This window comes from Equus przewalskii, chromosome 7 (genome assembly GCF_037783145.1).
Source record: "Equus przewalskii isolate Varuska chromosome 7, EquPr2, whole genome shotgun sequence".
Lineage (NCBI taxonomy): Eukaryota > Metazoa > Chordata > Mammalia > Perissodactyla > Equidae > Equus > Equus przewalskii.
The window spans coordinates 51,193,459-51,214,367 of record NC_091837.1 but is presented as its reverse complement, the minus strand read 5'-3'; the positions used below and the strand labels follow the sequence as shown (position 1 = coordinate 51,214,367).

General features: G+C 38.9%; 1 protein-coding gene across 1 annotated transcript in view; it reads left to right on the top strand.

Moving 5' to 3' along the window:
* The window catches only part of CDH2 (cadherin 2), a 208,212-nt gene that overhangs the window by 27,726 nt on the left and 159,577 nt on the right, over window positions 1-20,909 (top strand). Inside the window, exon 2 of the mRNA XM_070627537.1 lies at window positions 3,132-3,243. Coding sequence (XP_070483638.1) covers window positions 3,132-3,243 — 112 coding nt within the window. The remainder of the gene's footprint in view (window positions 1-3,131; window positions 3,244-20,909) is intronic.

The following is a 20,909-nucleotide window of genomic DNA, read 5'->3' as shown; positions in this document are numbered from 1 at the left end:
GTAGTGGAGTTAAAGCAAAGATTACAGTGTTCCTGTCGTCTTGAGACTGTGTTGGTCTCTGGGTGCTTACCCATAACACTGCACGACGCCCTAACCCGAGTGCTCAGGTTGGAATGTGACCCCTTTTTACTGCATGCCTCCCCTTGTTTGCCTCTGACCTGCTGCCCCTGCAGAGCTCTGTTCCCACCTCCCCCCGGGGTCGGGGGGGGGGGAACCCTGCCACAGCCTCCCTCTGTAGAAGCCTGGACTGGAGGTGAAGAGGCCCACCCTTGACCTATCCTTGGGACACAGATTTGCAACACATTAGTCCCTTTTAAATGGTGAACTGGGGCGTTCCTTTATTTGTTTCAGTTCGTGAAAAGCAAAAGCTTTCACTTACTGAGTGCTTGCTCCATGCCAGGCCCGGGGTCAGTGCCTGGGTATTTACAGCTGGCCAGTATCAAAATATTGCCTAGTGGCCCAAACTTGATGCATGTCGGCAGCCCAACTTCTCACTTCTCAGTTAGTGCCTAATATTTTTTCTTTCTCAATATGGACTATGTGGAGCATACAGGATATATAGGGAATAATATAGTTTGCCCATGTGCCTATGCACATCTCCACGTTTTACCATTGACTTTTGATTCTTTTTGAAAGAAATGAATTACTACAAATAAGATCAAAGCCGCCTGTACAATCCTTCGTGACACCTGTGCTATCTCGCCCTCCCCTGGCATAGCCACTATCCTGCTTTTGGTGTTTATCACTACCTTGTCTGTTTTTGTATTCTTACTACATATGTGTCAATAATGTTACATTATCTTTCCTATTTAAACTTTATGTCTAAAAATGAAGTCATCTATCATGCTTTTTATTTTTATCTTTTTGCAAGATTCATACCACAGTGTACTTTGTCTTGAATCTGAAATTGGAGTGTTGTCAAAATTGATTTCTGAACTTACTAAAAATGACAGTCATCCTAGGTTGATTTATAATTAAGTTTCTCTTTCAACCTTGCATGGAAGTTAAAGAAATTGACTTTTTGTTTGTTTGTTTTGAGATGTAATCCTTTCCGGTCAGTGTAGCTCCAGTTCTTCCTTCTTTTTTTTTTTTGCTTTTTGCTGAGGAAGATTCGCTCTGAGCTAACATCTGTTGCCAATCCTTCTTTTTTTGTATGTGAGCCACCACCACAGCTTGCCACTGGCGCATGAGTGGTATAGGTCTGTGCCCAGGAACCAGGCCTGGGCTGCCAAAGCGGAGCACGCCAAACTTAACCACTAGGCCACCGGGGCTGGCCTTCCAGTTCTTCCATTTTAGTGTTATGGAGAGTTCCTTTCTTTTCCTGTGTGAAGATACATTAGTCCATTCTTCTATTGATGGGCATTAGGTAATCTCCAGGTCTTGCTGTTGTCCATGCTGCAGTGAACGTTCCTGCACGTGTTGACTGGAGCACTCGGGAGAGTTTTGCTAGGAATACACCTACCATATAGGATATGTCCACATTCACCTTTACTAGAGCTTTCCAAATTTCACTTTCATGTGACTGTACCAGCTTCCACGAACCGCTGTATAAGGGGTGGCTTGGTCTGTATCCTTGACTTGATACACCCCTTTCTTGTACATAACACACTTAAAACTGTTTGCTAATTTGATTGGTCTGAACTAATATCTATGTTGCTCCTAATACTTTTTTGAGATTAAATACCATGTGATATTTAACAAAGTCCAAATTTACTTTTTTCTTTACTTTCTTAGATCTGAAAAGAACAGTTGAAATATTAGATTAGTCTGAATTTTTGTAACTGTACTACTTGCAAAACTTCACACACGTAATCCAGGTAGTCCTTTAATTGCAAAGCTACACTGTATTACTGCGTTCGGACAGCTTGAGGTCTTTCTATTTCTGGGGCTTCCCTTTCTCCTTCCTCCCAATTTCTGCTTCTCCTCACCAGCGCAGACTGCTCCTAATGCTGGCCCTGCAGCTATGAACTCCATCCCTTTGGCAGCCTCTGCCCACTCTTCCTCCTCCTGTATTTGTTTATTGTTTGTTTGTTTGTTTTTGAGGAAGATTAGCCCTGAGCTAACATCTGCTGCCAGTCCTCCGCTTTTTGCTGAGGAAGACTGGCCCTGAGCTAACACCCATGCCCATCTTCCTCTACTTTATATGTGGGATGCCTACCACAGCATGGCTTGCCAAGTGGTGCCATGCCTGCACCCGGGATCCGAACTGGCAAACCGTGGGCCCCCGAAGCAGAAAGTGCACACTTAACCACTGTGCCACTGGGCCAGCCCCCCTCCTCCTGTATTTGGATCCTCAACAGTGCAGGGTGAAGTTTCCTGTAATTAATGTAAATGCTGCACGAAGGCTATTGAGGGCTAATCGTCCTGTGATGATGTCAGTACGGCTGGAAGAAGTAGCGAAAGGAACTTGGAGGGGTAGCTGTATCGTACTTGGTATAAGTGAGTTTTAAGCACCCTGGTAGTTAACTGTGTATGTGATGATAGAGAGGAAGATGGCAAGAGATAGTTACTTGCTAATTTTTAAGTATAAAAAGGAAACATGATTGTATTAATCTTTATTTATATTTTTAATGGATTCTGCCCTTCAAATTAGAGAAATATATACTTTTGGTTGATTAATTTTACTTGGTATGAAATACTCTATATCCCGCACCTAAGTATATTGCAATTTTGTTGTTTAGTTAATAGGCTGTATTCAAACTTCGTAGTCAGAGACTTAGATGAGTATATAAAAATCTATAAACTTAAATGTATACATTTTTCTTGAAAAGTTAAGCTAGTGATGGTGATTTGCGGAGCCTAAAAACTATTTGGCTGTCCCCTACCCCCTGGGTCCACTTGATCATTCTTCAGTCACAGTGACCATTTTGATGGAAATGTTCAGCCCTCAGAAGAACCTAGAATGTGTATTATTTAGATTTTCCTGGACAAGACAAGTGGGATTTGTTTCTTCTACTTCAGTTATCAAAAAGTTTAACCCTTTGCCCTCTACATTCTAGTTGTAACCATTCGGAAACAAAGGAGTTGTTTGTACAAGATAGTTGAAAAAAATGAGGCTTTATGCCAAGTGGAATGTTTCTCGGTTGAAGGAGGTAGCAATCATCGCACACATTTCTTTTCTTGTGTTGCAGGCATCTGTAGAGGCTTCTGGTGAAATCGCATTATGCAAGACTGGATTTCCTGAAGATGTTTACAGTGCAGTCTTATCACAGGATGTGCATGAAGGACAGCCTCTTCTCAATGGTACTATCTCCAAAGATGTATTTGTACATAGTGTCTATGCGCTTGAAACAAATTAGCTATTAAAAAGTCTCTAAATCATCTCTACTGTATAACCAGTATGAATTTTTCACAATCACTATAATGAGACTGTGGGGCCTTTATTTTAGGATTACAGAGAAGCTCATGAATCTCTTATGCACATAACTGGAAGGCTCCTGATCTCTTGAAAATTTTAGATTTCTTTTATTTTTAATTTACGGTAGAAATCATTGCAGAACTAATTTTTTAATTTTTTTGCATGCATCGTGCTTATTTTGAAGAATGTTATTTACCGAAGTCAGATTCTAATGGTTTTAAAAATTATTTACAGTGACAATCCACTTTGGGCTTTGAATTAAAGAAATTGCTATAATATTATCTTTACAAAACATGTACAACTTTGATATTTAGCTAAATTATAATGAACAGATTTGGCAGGTAAAGTCTTGAGACAGGAGCTTAAAATCCGTATTTTTGTTATGACATTGTTTATAGGAATTACTACATAGCTAATTTAGTTGTAACATATGTGAATTTCAAATATAGACTCATCTCCTATTTAAATATGGATCAAGTTCATTATAGTTATCATATGAAAATCCTTGCCAATAAGTCTAGATAAAATCCGAAATAAAATGAGTATCAAAAGCAAAATTGAAAGCCCCTTCCTTTACCTCTAATTGAAAGCAAATGAAATTTTGGTTAGTAGTATTTTCATGGACTTATTTATCATTACACAAAATGTCATTGAAATGGGAAAGCAAGAAGAATTGATTAGTAAGTTGTATTTAAATTTGAATTCCTCACAAATCGGGCATATCTCTGAGGCTGTTTTAGAGAGCTGCTTTTAGAAAATCTGTGCAACCTCAACTAATTAATTTACCCAGGGCTCTACCACACAGCCTTAACTGAAGTGTTTCTGCAGCACTGACAAGCCTTAGTGGTACAATACTTAAGAATACCATAGCCAGAGGCCTTCAAAATGTAAATGGCCTCTTAGCTGCTATGGTTCTTTGGTGCAGGTTATCATTTTCTTTTCATTTCTATTGTAGTTGGCGTTTGCTCATACCTGTGTGATCTCTCTGAAGTTGATTTTTTTTTAAGACATCTTCCTGTGCCTCATTACATGGTATTTTAATGAGTAAATGTTAAATCGACGTTTGCTGGTCTGTCTTAACACTGAATTGCTGTCTCATCTAGTGTGTAATACTTGACATGATAGAGGTTGAATTCAAATCAAAGTGTATAAATTTGGTTTAACTTAATATGAGTCTTGGAATTCTACTGTACGTTTGTCATTTTTTTAATCTGTAAATAATTATGTGGCATCCTAGGATCTGTGTGACTTGTAAATATTATTTTAATACTGAAAAAATATATTGATACAATTCTATAGAATAATTCAGACAGATAAAAAATGTCAGAGAAATTTGTTGCATTTTTGCCATTTATTTTTGAGATTCATTTTTCAATGGATAATTCCTTCTAGTCTCTTTTCCTAAAACTTTGTTGGAATTTGCTGGTTACAAATAAACACATGGTCTGTCACTAGAATCCATTGATTTAAGTCGAAATACGTTGGCATGTTGAATAGTTTTGGAAATGAAAGCATGTTTTCAATTATTAGCTAATGGTCATGACAGTGAAGTTGGGCATAGCTACTTGCCAGTCCCTTTTTTAGTATAACCTAGAAGCTTGGGATTTTGCTAGATCAGTAAATGTGAAAGATTGACAATACTTCTGACTTTGTGCTTTAACCATCACATGCTCAGAGAAGTGTGTATGGTAGTCTCTGGTAGGATTTCTACAGTCTTGATGTGCCAAGTTCTTACCGTTATCTTTCAGCCTTTTTTTAAAACTATTTCTCTCATGATACATCATTACTTTTTTTCTTTATCATCCATAGAATATATTAAAAGATACCAGCATCTTAAAGCATAAAACATTAAGTTCAAAATATTGATTAGTAGAAAAGAATATTTTTAGGGGAAGGAAGAAAACTTACACAGGCTTTTGTGAAACATCGGCATTCCTTTTTACAAGAATGTTGTCACCGGCTATGTTTCTTTTGGGGAACAGTTACTTAGAAGAATTCTAGATTTTTACCTTTCATAGGTTTTTGGAGTTATTAGTGGGACGATAATCCAAAGGTGCGCTGAACCCAGATATCATGCCATAATTATGTTTATGAATTCTGTGTACTGGAGTAAGTCCATTCACCTTATATTACTAGAACGGAAAGGATCTCTTGCTAGGCCGGCCTTGATGATTACTTTTGCCATGGTTTTGTGATTTATAGTGTTTAAAGAAAGGAGTAGTTGTACATAAGATATAGGCAACAGTTTTCCAAGACAGTTGCCTCATGGCAACTTCTGCCATATTAAAGTTGACTTTTGAATCCAAGAGCCTGTTGAAATCATAATTCCTAACTCTGGATGCTTCCCTTAATTTCCCACTGATGACATTTGGGGAGAGAAGGACAGTAGTCACTAATATGTGTAGTATGGTTTCATAGGATGCATCCCTGGCGCACTAGACCTTGTATAAAAGTTTAACATTTTGGCGTAGAGGTGGCATGAAGGCTGATTATTTTTCAGACAGGTAAGCCACATAATCTTTGTCAAGGTGCTTGAAAAACATTAAGCCTTAGATGGAGATGAAAGGTGGTATTAGTCATGTTAGAAAAGCTACGTAGAAGAATCATGAAATGTAAAAGCTGGACTGTAGTATAGAGAGCATTCCCTTCGCCTTGTCCCTCTTTTGCTTTTTGCTGGTGTAATGAATATTATAGAGGGAGTGGACCCAATGAACTGGTTATATCTTTTCTGGTTTTTATAAGTATGCTTTTTATAAAGTCGTAAAGAGGGCAAATGCATTTTGTGATCAACCTTTACATTTCATGTTATATCATGTTGACTATTTCCACTCTTTTGAAAATAGTTCAGTATTTAAAAAGTGGCTATATAGGCCTTTGTTCCATTTTGTTAACAAAATTAGATTTTGCTTAACTGTGCCTCTATTTTTGCACTTACAGGTTGTTTCCAATTTTTCTGTCTTATATATAGTGCTGCTATGGAGATTCTTTTTTAGACAACTTTGATTTTTCTTTAGGGTTATTTTCTTTGAGGATTTGTGTTCAAAAGTGGAATTACTAGGCCAAAGGGAATGTAGAGTATGACTGTTTTTTTTTCTCATTTTGTAAGGCTCTTCTTTACAGGGCTAAAAGTATGTTAGTTCTTTTCTGCATCCTCATTACCATTTAATTTTATAATGTTTTTCATTTTCCTATTTCCCCTCAGGTGAAAAACATTCTTTTTTATCCTGTGGTATTCTCTCTGTTTGCCTTTCTAAGTGAAGATTTTTATATGTTGATTTTTATATTTTTATATGTCAATTTTAATATGTTGAGGTAGTCATTTTTATTTTGCATTTTTCTATTCTGTTTTAAAAGCATTTATTGCCAACCCCCTCATTTTACAGATAAGCAAATTGGAGCTCAGAGAGATTAGAGGCTCTTCCTATGATTAGATGGCTTTTTAGATTGTTAGCTACAGATCTGGAATTAGAAACCCGTTTTCCTAGTTCCTAGTTTAGCGTTGCTGATGGTGGTGATGGAAAACCCTATGGAATAACGCAGGGAAGAGCGGGGAGTAATGGGAGCTAGCCCCACTGTCCAGGTGTCATGTGACAGGTTTATCTCAGAGCTGGCCTTCTTTCTTCCCCACTTATCACCATGCCTTGGGTGTTACTAGACGTATGTGGGAATTGGTGAGTATAAAGCAAACACAAATGCCTATAGTTAAAAAATATCTTTCAGTTATCGTTACCACGAGTACTTTGCACATACCTGTTTACAAGCAGAAAAATGTAGGGCTTTGGAAAATAATATTTAGTCTTTAATATTTAACTTATGCTCCACTGAACTACAAAAATCTCTTGTGGTCTCACATTGCTTGAAAAGAAAACAATTGCAATCCTAAATTTTCATTCTGTCGCCAGCCGTGTACCTGATGCTAGGAAATAACAACCACGCCATGACACTGCAGAGGGGATCCAGGCTGCTTTTAGTGTGCACGTCAAGAGTGATTTTCCTGTGTGTTTTGCATGGGTGCTCTGCATGCTTAGACGTTTCCCTAAGTAAACTCCTCCAACTCTGGTCAACGTAAATAGCAACCTGCAATTACCGAGAATGTCTTCAGTAATCCATTCACACTCACCAACTCTGGGCAGCGCATGATGATTATTTTCAACTAGATGGAATTTGATTTAGATTAGTTTACTTACTGCTGGAGGCTTGTCTGCAATAACCGGCTCGGAGGAAGCTGTAGGATGGGATCTGTAGATATAACAGTACTGAAATATTTTTTATTAGTTTAGTAGGACTGTACAACTACATTACTGTTTTAATCATATGAGTACTTTCCGATGGCCTGTACTACTAAATTGGGAAGCTGTATGTATTTTAAGCAGTTCTGCTGTGTTCCAGGCTTGTCTTAATTTGTTATGAAACCTTGGCTTTTGTTTTAATTTATTTATTTTCATTTTGATACATCTTTCTTTTGTTATTGAATGTGTAAACGTTTTCAAATGTTTGAAAGGTAGGTTTATAAACATCTTGTTTATAAAATCAGCCAGCCCATTGAACTTTACTGATTTCCAATTGATTGTGGGAAAAGGCAGGAATTGTTGAGATTGTTCTCTTGGATATTGATGACAAGCTCTAAGGAGTTACAAATGAAACTTGCAGCCGTGTGGATTCTCAGGGTACAGGACTTTTTTTATACCTTGTGGAGGTTAGGTTTTTTTTAAGAGCAATTAAGTGTATAATAAGGTCAACATGAGAACTAAGAAGTTTCATCCTTATTTTCATTGTAATCGTGTGGACTTTATTTAGTACTTGGGATTTTTTATATCCCTTTTGATATATTTTAGGTCTGGCTTTCTTAGTGTAGTGCTGCAAACCAAGAGACACCAGTTTGGGTGGTCTCTTTGTTTTAAGTTCTTTTGCAGTTATTCAGAGCCTTCAGTGATCTGGAGTAGCTGAGGTCTGCTCTTTCACAAACTAGCAACCAGATCTGCGTCAAGGGAAGTAAGTCACGGTTCACATATGCAAACCTATTGGCAAGCAGGCACCCGAATGGTTTAAAATCTGTCCTTCTAAGATTAGAGAGCCCCTTTCTCTGTCCTTTTAGGCTCTTTAGTAAGCATCAAGTGGGTAGTAGAAAGTAAACACAATAAAAAGGTAAAATTTACTGTGCGTTACATGGTATAAATGCTATGGAGGAAAATAAAGCAGAGAAGGGAAATAGGGAGAACATGTAGTTCTGCAGTTTTAAATAAGGGAGGCATCATTGCATAGGAGACATCTGAAGAAGAACTGATGGTGGTGGTGGTCCAAAAGCTATAGATATCTGGGGCAGGACCATTCAAAATAGAGCACACAGCAAACGCAAGGGTCCTGAGGCAGGAATATGTCTGGAATGTTGAAGGAGCAGCAAGGAGACTGGTGTGATGATAGTGGAGAGAGGAGGGGGCAGAGTAGGAGGGGATACGGTCAGATGAGACTAGAGCAGTACCAGGCTGTGTGGTGTGGGGCCTTGCAGACCACTGTAAGGACTTTGGCTTTGACTATGAGGCAGTAAAAAGCTACTGGAGGGCTTCCAGCAGAGGAAAGACATGATCTGACTGACAAAATAGTATCCTTTTGGCTGTTGAGTTGAGAAAAAAACAAAGGGGATAAAGGGGAAAAAGAGACCAGTTAGGAGGCTAGTGAGAGAAGATGGTGGCTTGGAACAAGGTGGGAGCAGCAGAACTAGGAGAAGGGTTCAGATGCTGAATATTTAAAAAATAATTTGTTGAAGTGAAATTCACATAACATGAAATTGACCCCTTTAAAGTGAACCATTCAACGGAATTTAGTACGTTTCAGTATTTTTTAAATCTAGTTCCAAATCATTTTCATCAGTTCAAAGTAAAACCCCTTATTCGTTAAGCATTTTCTCCCCAATCTTCCCTCCCTCCCTCCAGTTCCACAAACCTTTTGTGTCTGGCTTCTTTCACCTTAGCATAACATATGGAGGTTCGTCCATACTGTGACGCGTATCAGTACTTCATTCCTTGTTATGTGAATAGTATTGTATTGTATGTTTATATGTATGTGCATAGTTTACAATTTGTCAACTATTTCTTTACCCATTTATTAGTTGATGGACACTTGGGATGTTTTCACCTTTTGGCTATTGTGAATAGTGCTGGTATGAACATGTGTACACATGTACTTTTTTGAATACCTGTTTTCAGTTCTTTTGAGTATATATCTGGGAGTGGAACTGAGGGGTCATATGGTAATTCTATGTTTGACTTTTTGAGGAACTGCTGACCTGTTTTTCACAGCTGCTGAACCAGTTTGCATTCCCACTGGCAATATACAAGGGTTCTAATTTCTCTACATCCTCACCAAAACTTGTTATTTTCCATTTATTTTGATGGTAGCCATCCCAGCAGGTGTGAAGTGGTACCTCTTTGTGGTTTTCATTTGCATTTCCCTGGTGACTAATGATGTTGAGTATCTTTTGAGGTGTATCATTCGTATCTATCTTCTTTGGAGAAATGTCTGTTCAAGTCTTTTGTGCATTTTTTAATTGGATTGTTTGTTTTTTGTTTTTGAGCTGTAAGAGTTTTTTATGTATTCTGGCTACTAGACCCTTATCAGATATATGATTTGCAAATATTTTCTCCCATTATCTAGGTTGTCTTTTCACTTTCTTGATGATGTCCTTCTATGCACAAAAGTTTTTAACTGTGATGAAGTCCAGTTTATCTATTTTTTCTCTTGTTGCTCTTGCTTTTGGTGTCATATCTAAGAATCCATTGCAAAATCTAAGCTCGTAAAGATTTACACCTATGTTTTCTTCTAAGATATTTATGGTTTTAGCTCTTATATTTAGATCACTGACCTGTTTTGAGTTAATTTTTGTATGTGGTGTGAGACAGAGCCCAACTTTTTTCTCTGAATATGTTTTAACAATAGAGCTGACAGGATTTGATGGTTGGATGAGTGGTGTGGAAAAAGAGGAACCAAGGATGACTCCATGATATTTTGTCTGAACACTGGGAAGCATGTTAGTCACTGCGATGGGGAAGATTGGGACCTTGGTTTGTATCTTTGGAGATGAATATCAGAGATGTCAAGGAGACATTTAGATATGGGTTTGAGGTTCAGTGGAGTGGGTTGGGCTGCAGAGTAGGGAGTGCTAAGTGTATAAACAGTAACTAAAGCCATGCCCCAGCGCAAAATCACTAAGGAGCTGAGTGTGAGGAGGAGAAAACAAAAGAAAGAAAAGAAATCGTTTTATATTGAGCCTTTGAGCACTCTGGTGTTAGGAAGTCAGGATTAAGAGGAGGAATGGACACTGACCAGGGAGGTTGATGAAAAATCAGTAGGGTGTGGTATCTTTGGAGGCAAGTGAGGGAGTGTTTCAAAGGGAGGGAGTGCTCATCTGTGCCAAATGCTACTGATGGGTCAACTCAGATGAGGACTGAGAATTCGCCATTGATTTCACAACATGGAGGTAACTGGTGTCTTTATCTTGGGTGTGTTCAACTGTCAGGTGGAGGAGGCAAGCTGGATACAAGTTGAGTTCTTTAAAAAGGAAGAAGAGAAATTGGGTGGTAGTTAGAGAGTGAGGCAGGGTCAACTGAGGATATTTTTTAAAGATGGGAGTAGAGATGTTTGCATGATGATGGCAAAGAGTCCAGTAGGGAAGGAAAAAGTGATGATGCAGAAGAGAGGAGATAATTGCTAGGACAATATCATGGAGCAGACTAGAAAAATGGGATCAGGAGCTGGCCCTGTGGCCGAGTGGTTAAGTTCGTGTGCTCTGCTGCAAGCGGCCCAGGGTTTCGTTGGTTGGAATCCTGGGCACGGACATGGCACTGCTCATCAAACCACGCTGAGGCAGCATCCCACATGCCACAACTAGAAGGACCCACAACTAAGAATATACAACTATGTACCAAGGGGCTTTGGGGAGAAAAAGGAAAAAATATCTTTAAAAAAAAAAAAGAAAAATGGGATCAAATGGGACTTAAAAATCTGTATTTATGACACGCTCCACAGATGTTCTTATGTACCTGCATTTGGGAACCACTCTAACACATTTTGTTGAGTCACTCCTAAAATGGTTTAAATCCTTCATTTTGGCTTGCTGATTTTAAGAAGGTTTTCTCTGCAGAAATGGCAGATAGGTAAAAATGAAACCCTTGTGGTTTTCGATGATGTACACAGTGTTTTCATTGCTGTAGCATCCTTGACAGATGGCTATCCAGTTTCTGCAGGAACACCACTGCCACTTTCTCCCCCCGTTTGAGGAGGAGCTCACTCCCTTACAAAGTCTGCTCCGTCTTTGGAGAGCTCTAACTGTTAAAAAGTCATTTCTTAAAAAGTTTAACTGGAGCATATGTTCCTAAAATTTTTACCCACTGGTGCCTGTTTCATCTTTTGGCACCACACAGAGCAGCAAGTATATTCTCTCCTGCTCCGAGGTCATTCGTTTCATCATTTTTCATTAAGCAAGTATTTTGGAGCATTTGTCCTATGCCAGGCCTTTTTCAAGAAATGCGGCAACGGTGGTCAACAAGGCAAGCAAATCCCTGTAGAAGGAACTTCTGTTTAGAGATCCTTCAAATACCTAAACGTAATCACCTGGGTTCCTTGAATCTTCTCTGCTGCAGGCTAAACATCAAACGATTTGTTCGGTGGTGTTCGAGCATTCTGGTTTACTCATTTCTTTCAAATAGAAGAAACTGAACTCCTGCCGTCTGTGTCCTGCCCACGCTGCAGAGGCCCTCTTCTTGCCTTTGATGTGGGACGGTGCTTCTAATGCAGCCCAGGGTGGAATTGGCATTGTTTACTGCTGCATTGTTCGGTTGGCTCCTGTTATGACTGTGGTTAACTAAAACCCCTGGGTGTTTTTTGGAGGAACTGCTTACCATCTTGCACTTGTAAAATTGATTTTTTGAACTCAAATGTTAGACTTGTCAGTTGATTTTTTCAAAAAGGCCCTATCTTCAACACCATCTGGAGACCCCGCTGGCAGCCCAAATGTAGAATGGCCCCAGGAATCAATGCTGGTACTTATTTTAAATCCTCACATGAACAACAGGGTGTATGATAACATCTACAAGTTTTAGATGACATGAGCCATCAAATTGATAGAGTAAACCTCACCCACACGCACCCACACACATTCCTTCATTAAATGACCGAAAAGTGGTGGTTGATAAGTTTCAGTCTACAGCAACTTCAAGACACACATTAAGACTATATTTCAACTCAAGACCTATGATTTTCATAAAATAGGATTTCTTAACATCAAGGAATGGAGAAAAGGCCTGTTGTAGATATATGAAGGTATAAATAACAGGAGATTTAGATTATCCCAGTTACTACTGTTTCAGATTCCTGCTGACAAATGAATTTCATTCATTTTAACAAAAAATAAAAATTATCTATTTTCAGGAATGCATCTATCTTAATAAAGCACACCTATAGCTACTACAAAGTCTCCATTTCATCTTGACGACTTTTATGTCGATAGATAGTTGTCCTTTAAACTGACAGAACATAGAACAGAGATGAATCCTTCATGGTGTTTAGAAGTATGAGCATTATTCTTTTTTTTTGGCTTTCAGTGACTGTGTGTTTTGAATGGTGTCTCTGTCAGAGTCTAAAGTTTGTTTCTTTAATTGTTCCTTGTTGATTCTTTTATAGATCATCCCGGTTGGAATCTGCTCACTTATATAAAGGGAAGGTCACTGATGTCTTGATCTATTATTTTTTCTTCTTCACTGTGGACTAGGTTCCTTTTATGGATGTTTACTTGGCTGTTATTTTGAAGATAAATGTCTTTTAGGCTTTTTGTCCGAACGGAATCATCTCTGGTGCTAATATTCATACTCTGTATTTTGTCAAGAGTGTAATTGAGATTGCCAACCACTTCTGAAGACGTGTGTCTCTACACCAAGATGTGCCTCCTCCGTGCCACACTTGAGGAGCCAGTCACTTTGTGACAGTGCGTCATTTCGCCTCGGTTTCAGATTTTCAGTAGTCTGAGGAATTGTCCCTTTACCCATATGAATCATCAGATTTTAATTGCTCTGCCTTTTAAATGGACTGTTACATGATTCTGTGCTGTTTACATGCTTTTATTCTTTCCAGTTTAACTTTTGTCCCTAGTCTCTGTATTAAAAAGTGCAGGAAATAACTCTTGCAAAGTTCTCTTAACTATCTTTTTTGAAGGATGCTTGAGAGCTGCCCTGGGAGAGTTTGTTAAAATGCAGATTCCTGGAACTCGGGGCAGATTTTAAGATCTGGGTCCCAAGAACATGAGTTTTTCCAGGTGACTCTGATAAAGGTGGTCTTCCCCCAAACTTACATAGTTGGCCTTAGGTATTTCCTTGACAGAAACACAGATCATGTGCAGTTATGTTTCCTCTGGGTTTAGATAGTCAAACCCTCTTCATCCAGACGGATTTTTGGAGGTGGTATGCAGTCGTGCACCACATAACGTTTTGGTCAAGAATGGACCACATTATATGACGGGGGTCCCATGACATTAGTACCAGATAGCCTAGGTGTGTAGTAGGCCGTACCATCTAGGTTTGTGTAAGCGCTCTCTATGATGCTCGCGCAAGGATGAAATCGCCTAACAACGCATTTCTCCGAATGTGTTCCTGTCATTAGCGACGCACAACTGTATTTTGGAGGTTGTGTATTACCTCTTCTTTCTTGCCTTTTTATGTAGAAGCCTACTTTCTGTCTTTGTTTCGAAGCTATTGCCATCATCCAAAATAGATATTGGTGAATATTATGTCAATGATTGATCAGAACATATCAACACTATTATTACATTTTTGTTTATTTTTAAACATCTGAATATTATTTCACCAGATGCTCAAATAAAGCCACCAGTAAGTTCTCAAATAAGTGCTAATAAATTGAGACTAAGACTCTTCCCTTACCTGGTAGAAAAAAAAAAAAGAAATTACAGCAAGGAAAATGGCCCATAAGTTCTCCTTACAATTAATTGCTGTGGCTGAAATCTCTTCGTTCCTGGCCCCTTCATTTACCTGCTGTCACTGTGATCTAACCAAGAGCATTTCTGTGAGAGGGGCCCTATACGTTTTCCTCTGACGTCAACTGACCTTCTTGATGTTCTCCTTTCATATTGATGCTTGACTTTATTTAGCAGTTTGTCGAATTACACTTTCAAACCCTGCAGATAAGGGCCAGTTCATTATTACTTTGTCTTTCATTTCAGAAGTTCACTTTGAATTAAGTATTCTCAGATTAGCAGATATTTTGAATTTAAGAAAATGTTGATATGGAAATTCTCAGAGTCTAGGGAGAATTTGTGTTCTGTTAAATTCCTTCAACAAATATTCATTTTCTGTTGTGTGTAAGGATGTCACTGTGCATTGTCTTGGAAAATGCCAGTGCCCAGCTAACACTTATTACTTGTGGTAGTAGAGAAAATAGTTGTAATTTGTGGTAATCATTTAAATTATAAATATTTCTTTGCAGAATTTCTGTGTGGTTTTAAAGGCCAAAAATAAAGTGCCACCGTAATGAACTGATCAGAGAAAAATCTCAGCAGAGCTGAATATTTGTTCTTCTAATTCCTTTGTGCAATTAAATCCTGCAGATTTTCACATTATGCATATGTGTAATTATTCCTTCAGTTCAGTCACTTAGATCTGCTATGGCATCTTTTGTTGACTTGTCATCTATTCTGTCAATGTAGAAGACATTTATTAAAGCATCTTGTTGCATTTACATTGTAGGAAAATGGTCCCTTACCGGGTAATCTCACACAGACTATTCAAACTGATAAAGCCCCAGTATGGTATTGTCACTCCACTAATGATTAGCAAATTAGTAGATAGCATGAATTCTCAACCCGAATTAGTGCCCCATTCTCAGAGGTTTAGTAGTTTTATATTTAAATGTTCTAAGTGTTTAACCCATCACAAATTATAATTTATTATTTTCCAGGCAACCTTTTAAATAAACTAGGCAATTAAGAATAGCTGCATCCTTTGTTTTGCTGATTATTAATATACGATGTCTGGTGGGCACATCATGGGTGTTTCAGCAATGCTACATTGAAATTTGTAGAAACCTTACTTTTGGCATTCAGATTGGTTGTTTGTAATTGCGTGTTATATTTGCATAGCATTTTATGCTTCTTGAGCAATTTCATGAATTTTATTTTAGCTGCCCCAAACTGTGAGTCAAGTAGGATGGGGGTGGGGAACATTCCTATTTTCACACAATGAAACTGAGCTCACAGAGGTGAAGTGATTCACTTGGAATCATAAGATTAATAAGTGGCTGAATGTGGTCTGGATGTTGTTTTCTGATTTCTGGCCACTGTGCAGAGTCCTTTCCCTCTAGCCCACGAGGTCAGCACTTCTCATAAAGGCTGCTTCTGATGGAGCATTTGGTACAATTTCCGCTTTCTCACAACCCCGCATGCCAATACTCACTTGTCTGGGGTTTTAAAATCCTTGTTGCCAGTCAAGGTACACGTTCATTTTCCCATCCTTTTTTTCAAGAATGATCACAAAACCTTGCTCGCTTTCCTTGACATTCTAGTAAGTGTACCGAGAGTTCTTCTCAGTTCTCTGGTCCTGTTGCTCCCCCTTTTTGGACACTGATGGATTCCCAACAACTTTTAGTTCTGTCTTTTGTTGTTGTTTTCTTGGAGGAGCAAGTTGTTTGTATCATTATACTACCTAGCATACTTTAAGCCATGAATGTTTTCTACTTAAGAAATGGAAATTTATTTCTCTGGAAGATGATAGAAGAAAAAGGTAGCCTTCATGAAGCAGCACCTCAGTTTTGCCAGATCCAGTGGCCAACAGTTAATTGGGCACAGATGAATCCACAGAGATGAGTCCTCTGTTTGCCCCAGAATACTAGGTGTTAAGATCTAACATATGAGAGCACTAGAAAGCAACAGAAGACTGCACATAAACAATAAATTTCATGGTTCTATCATGATAATGGATATTTTTTGTTTATCAATTGAGAAACAAAATGTGTTTATGTGTTGTATGTGCCAGGTCCTTAATAGAAATTATCTTTAGTCTTTAAAATGCGTCCTGCAAAAATGGTAATCCTGTGATACAGTTCAGGAAATTTAGATGTAAACAGTTTTAAAGTGATTTACCCAAGGCATACCATTAGCAAGTGGTGGCACAGGAGTTGAAGCCAGGTCTGTGGGATTTCCACTCCTGTGCTCTTCTTGATGTACTATGCTGTCTCCATAGGGTGTGCCTGAAAATTCCGGTAAGTGAGGGACCAGATCCAGCAGGGATGACTTATTGGAGAAGGAATTGAGCTGTACTTTGGAGAATGGCAGTTTGGGTAGATAAGGAGGGGAGATAGATAAGGAGTGTGTGTGAGGTCAGATTGACATGCAAGGAAGATTTTTACTGGAGACTCCTCCCAAAAGATGTAAACTAGTGGGACCAAGTCTTGATCCTTGAGTGCCATAGGGAAGGATTGAATTGGCTGATGGGGTGGGAGTCATCTAGAGCTGGGAAGGAAGCAATAATGGATTCTGGAGAGGACAAAATGGATGACGCTGACTTTAAAGGTAGTACATAGTAGGTGAGTAACGTTTTGTGTGTAATCGCTTGTGTAATGAACTTCATGGAGGCCTCCCCTGAGATCCCCCCCTCAGTTAGTATTTGGTATTTACTCCTGGCAGCCCCATGCAGTCCATAGCTTTGGGAGATGCTTAATCCACCTCTGTTTCTAGGGAAGAGGCATCGTAGTCCTATTCCTCTGACTGCAGTGGAACCCTTTGGACCAAGGAGGTCAAGTTTAGGGAGATGTCTATGTCTTTCGCCCCCTCATTCTTCCAGCCTCCACCTCCTGCATTCTCTCCCTCCCTCATTGGAGATAAAGAATCAAATACTCTTAAGAGTTCTTGTCAGTCATCACTTCTAGGCAGAGTGGAGAGAAACCTGGCCCTTGATGCAATTACTGAACTGCTGAATTAATATAATCCTGAGCTTTTCCTATCGCTGGGCTTTCGGTCATGTTGGTTGATAAGCCCCATCGATTGTGTGGGGGACCATGAGATGAGTTTTCTGTTCCATGTGGTGAGTTTCATCCTAACTGATAGTGGGTCTTACTGAAGGTCTTAGTGAGGATGAGAGCATAGGCTTCCTAACTTCGGGGGAATGAGAAGCTGGTTTACATGGTTATGGCCAGAAAGGGGAGGTATTAAGGTAGAGACATGAAAGGTGTTGCTTTGATCGGGGGCCTCTGCTTTTCTGCTATGGTCCCAAGATGGCAGTCAGCTCTGTGAGGTGGGACTGTGTCACTTATTTACTCAGGACACCCAGTTCCTAGCACAATGCCTGACAAGTGCTGGCCTTAATACTAGTTGATAGATTAAATGAATGAATGAATGTGAGCAAAAGTTGGGAGATTCACTGAGAAATAGGAAATGAGGTCAAGGAGTGTATTGTGGGAGTAGTGTGGAGATTTTTAAAAAATGTGGTTAGTGGGGCTGGCCTGATGGCGCAGCAGTTAAGTTCTCATGTTCCGCTTCCGCACCCTGGGGTTCGCTGGTTTGGATGCTGGGTGCGGACATGGCACCGCTTGGCAAGCCATGCTGTGGTAGGCGTCCCACATATAAAGTAGAGGAAGATGGGCACAGATGTTAGCTCAGGGCCAGTCTTCCTCAGCAAAGAGAGGAGGATTGGCAGCAGTTAGCTCAAGGCTAATCTTCCTCAAAAAAAAAAAATTGTAGTTAGTAAGTAATTTAGAAGGATGGAAATGGCATGCTAGCTTGTGAATTGTGCAAAGTATTTGGGTGAAAGGAAAATTTAACTAAGCTGTTAGGGTCGCACTGTTTCAGGCCATAAAAACTTACTTTGGGAACAGTTTCTTCTCTACTTTATCTTTAATTTTTTTTTTCTCTAAATGGACCAATTTTTTTCTAAGTTTCTTCCAAAATATTTTGACTCTCTTGTAAGAATATATTGTAAGATGGAGAGTACAGAAGAAAAATTAAGGGCTTTTTCTAGGTCAGTTCTTCCTGGAAAATCACCATGGCAGCGATTGATGTGCTGTGTGATGGTTCTATCAAGGTGTTCCCGTAACCTGCCTGGATGTGAAGGAAGGAGGGGTCATTAAAAACCCACAGAGTGTTTGCACAGGGACCTCGCTATGATCATCTTTACTTCTGTGGCATCTTTTCTTACAGAGTTGGGATGCGAAAGTCATTCAGAGTGTTAGATTTTTAAAAATTGACAGAAAAATCACTCTGCGAGAAACTTTTTTTCCTTTACTTCTGTCTTAATCCATTCAGGCTGCTATAACAGCATATTATAGACTGGGTGGCTTATAAACAGGAATTTATTTCTCACTCTTCGGAGGCTGGGAAATCCGAGATCAAGGCTCCGCTGATTGAGCTGAGATGATGATGATCAAGGCCTGCTTCCTGGTTCATAAACAGCCATCTTCTCATGATGTCCTCACAAGGTGGGAGCAGTGAGGGAGCTCACCAGGGTCTCTTTTATAAGGAAAGTAATCCCATCATGGGGGCTCCACCCTGTTAACCTAATCACCTCTCAAAGGCCCCACCTCCAAATACCGTGGCATCAGGGAATAGATTTCAACATATAAATTTTGGGGAGACACAAACATTCAGTCTATAGTAAATTCCTAATAGAAAATAGAACTTTGGGTATTTTTTTATGACATTATATAACCCTAGATTTGTGAAAAGAGCAGAAGAAACTTAAAAGGAAATTATCACTTTAAAATGCTTTAGAACTTAGAATAGTTTATCTGAGCTTTTTTGTGTAGGTCATTCTATCAACAAATTATATGGTATAACTGGTCCAAAATGACATTTGCTTTCTCAGATTTTTGGAAGTATTTTTTGGTTATATGTCTAGTTAGGAGGAAATGGTGTAAAGAACTGTTTTTAAAAATAAAGTTTCCATCGGATGAGTGTGTGTGCTCATATATGTGTCTGATTTTAAATTTTTAATTAACTCTTGAAGAGGGCTCATCAAAATTTGGATTACTGAAGTCTCAGCCTCCATGGAAATGTAATCCTTTTACTGTTCTAGACTGCTTTCAAAGAGGGGTTATTGCTTTCACAGTCTAACTCCACTTTGGAAAGTCTTGGCAGCATTACAGCTCCTTGAGCTCCAAGGAGGTAACACAGTTTTAGATTTCACTCGCTGGGGACAGAGCCCAAATCCTCTCTACCAGGGCTCCCTGGAGGAGGCTGGCTCAGCTGCTCTGCTCACGTCGTGATGCTCTTCATTTTCTCAGGACCTTTCCCAATTCATTCTACCTTATAGACCCCAGCTAGGCTCGGTGTGGTTACTTCACAGGGGTCCTGTTTGGCATGGGTGTGTACCCATGTCTGTTAGAGCAGTGGTTTTCAAATTGTTATGCCTGGGAAACATTATCGGAAATAAGTTTTACATCACAATCCTGTCATTTATTTATGTATATTTCACGAGACAATAATATACTTTACCCTTGAGTGTGATGTACTCCATTTTCCATTCCATTCTAAATTATACTAATAATCTGTTGTTGTCTGCACTTTGGAAAGCATTGCATTCGCTCCACGTTCTAGGATGGAGGAAGTACTCAGCCCAGAGTCTCCCTAAGTGTTTCTGTCAGTTCTCCAGCAGAAATGGACCTCCGATGACTGGCCATGACTTCCCCATGCTCACACTCTGTTACTGTTAACGTAATTACAAAATGATCATAATGCTTCTGACTGGTATTTATTGAACACTGTGTACCAAATAGGAAGGCGTTTCATGTGAGTTAGTACCTCTATGCCTCACAATCACGTGTTGGGTGTGAGCAGTCTGACTGTATATCTGTTTTACAAATGAACAGAGAGGTCATTATTCTGCCAAGAAAATAGCAGAGCAGGAACACTGTGCTTAATGCCACATTATTCCAAAAATTCTGTTTGTGACCTAATAACACTTTTCTTATGCAGTTCTGGATGCCCTAATAATGGATACTAAGATAGGTATATAAATTACGATTACTGCCATGTAAAGTAGAGTTATCCTTCAGTTTTTATGAGTTAATAATTTGTATTTTCCGAGTTGTGGCCAGGATTAGAGTGTAAGTGATATTCATCTGTTTTGCAAATTATAAACTGGATTTTCATTAAGGAAAATAAAGTTTTGATATTTCATCCGTGGTTATGTTTACGGAAGACATCAAAGCGGACTTCTTTCAAATATTTTTTGATAATTACCACAATTAAAGCATATTTGCTTAAGTTGTAGATAGGTTTTTATATGCAGGTAGTTACATTTTGTTTGTGAGTTAAAATTTTTACAGTTGTGATTTAAAACTATCAAGCTGATGGAAGTTAAATTTTTTTGAGAGAAAAATAACTTAGCATTAGGAATATGTCAACTTTGGACTCAATGATGTTTTGAAAGGCAAATTATAATTTTCACAGGAGTAGCTATTAACCAGATCACACAAAGGCAATTCTAAGGTCTGTTTGCATATATAAGGGACAAAAATTGCGTAATGTATGATGCCTAAGTGTTTTGAGTGGACTGGGATA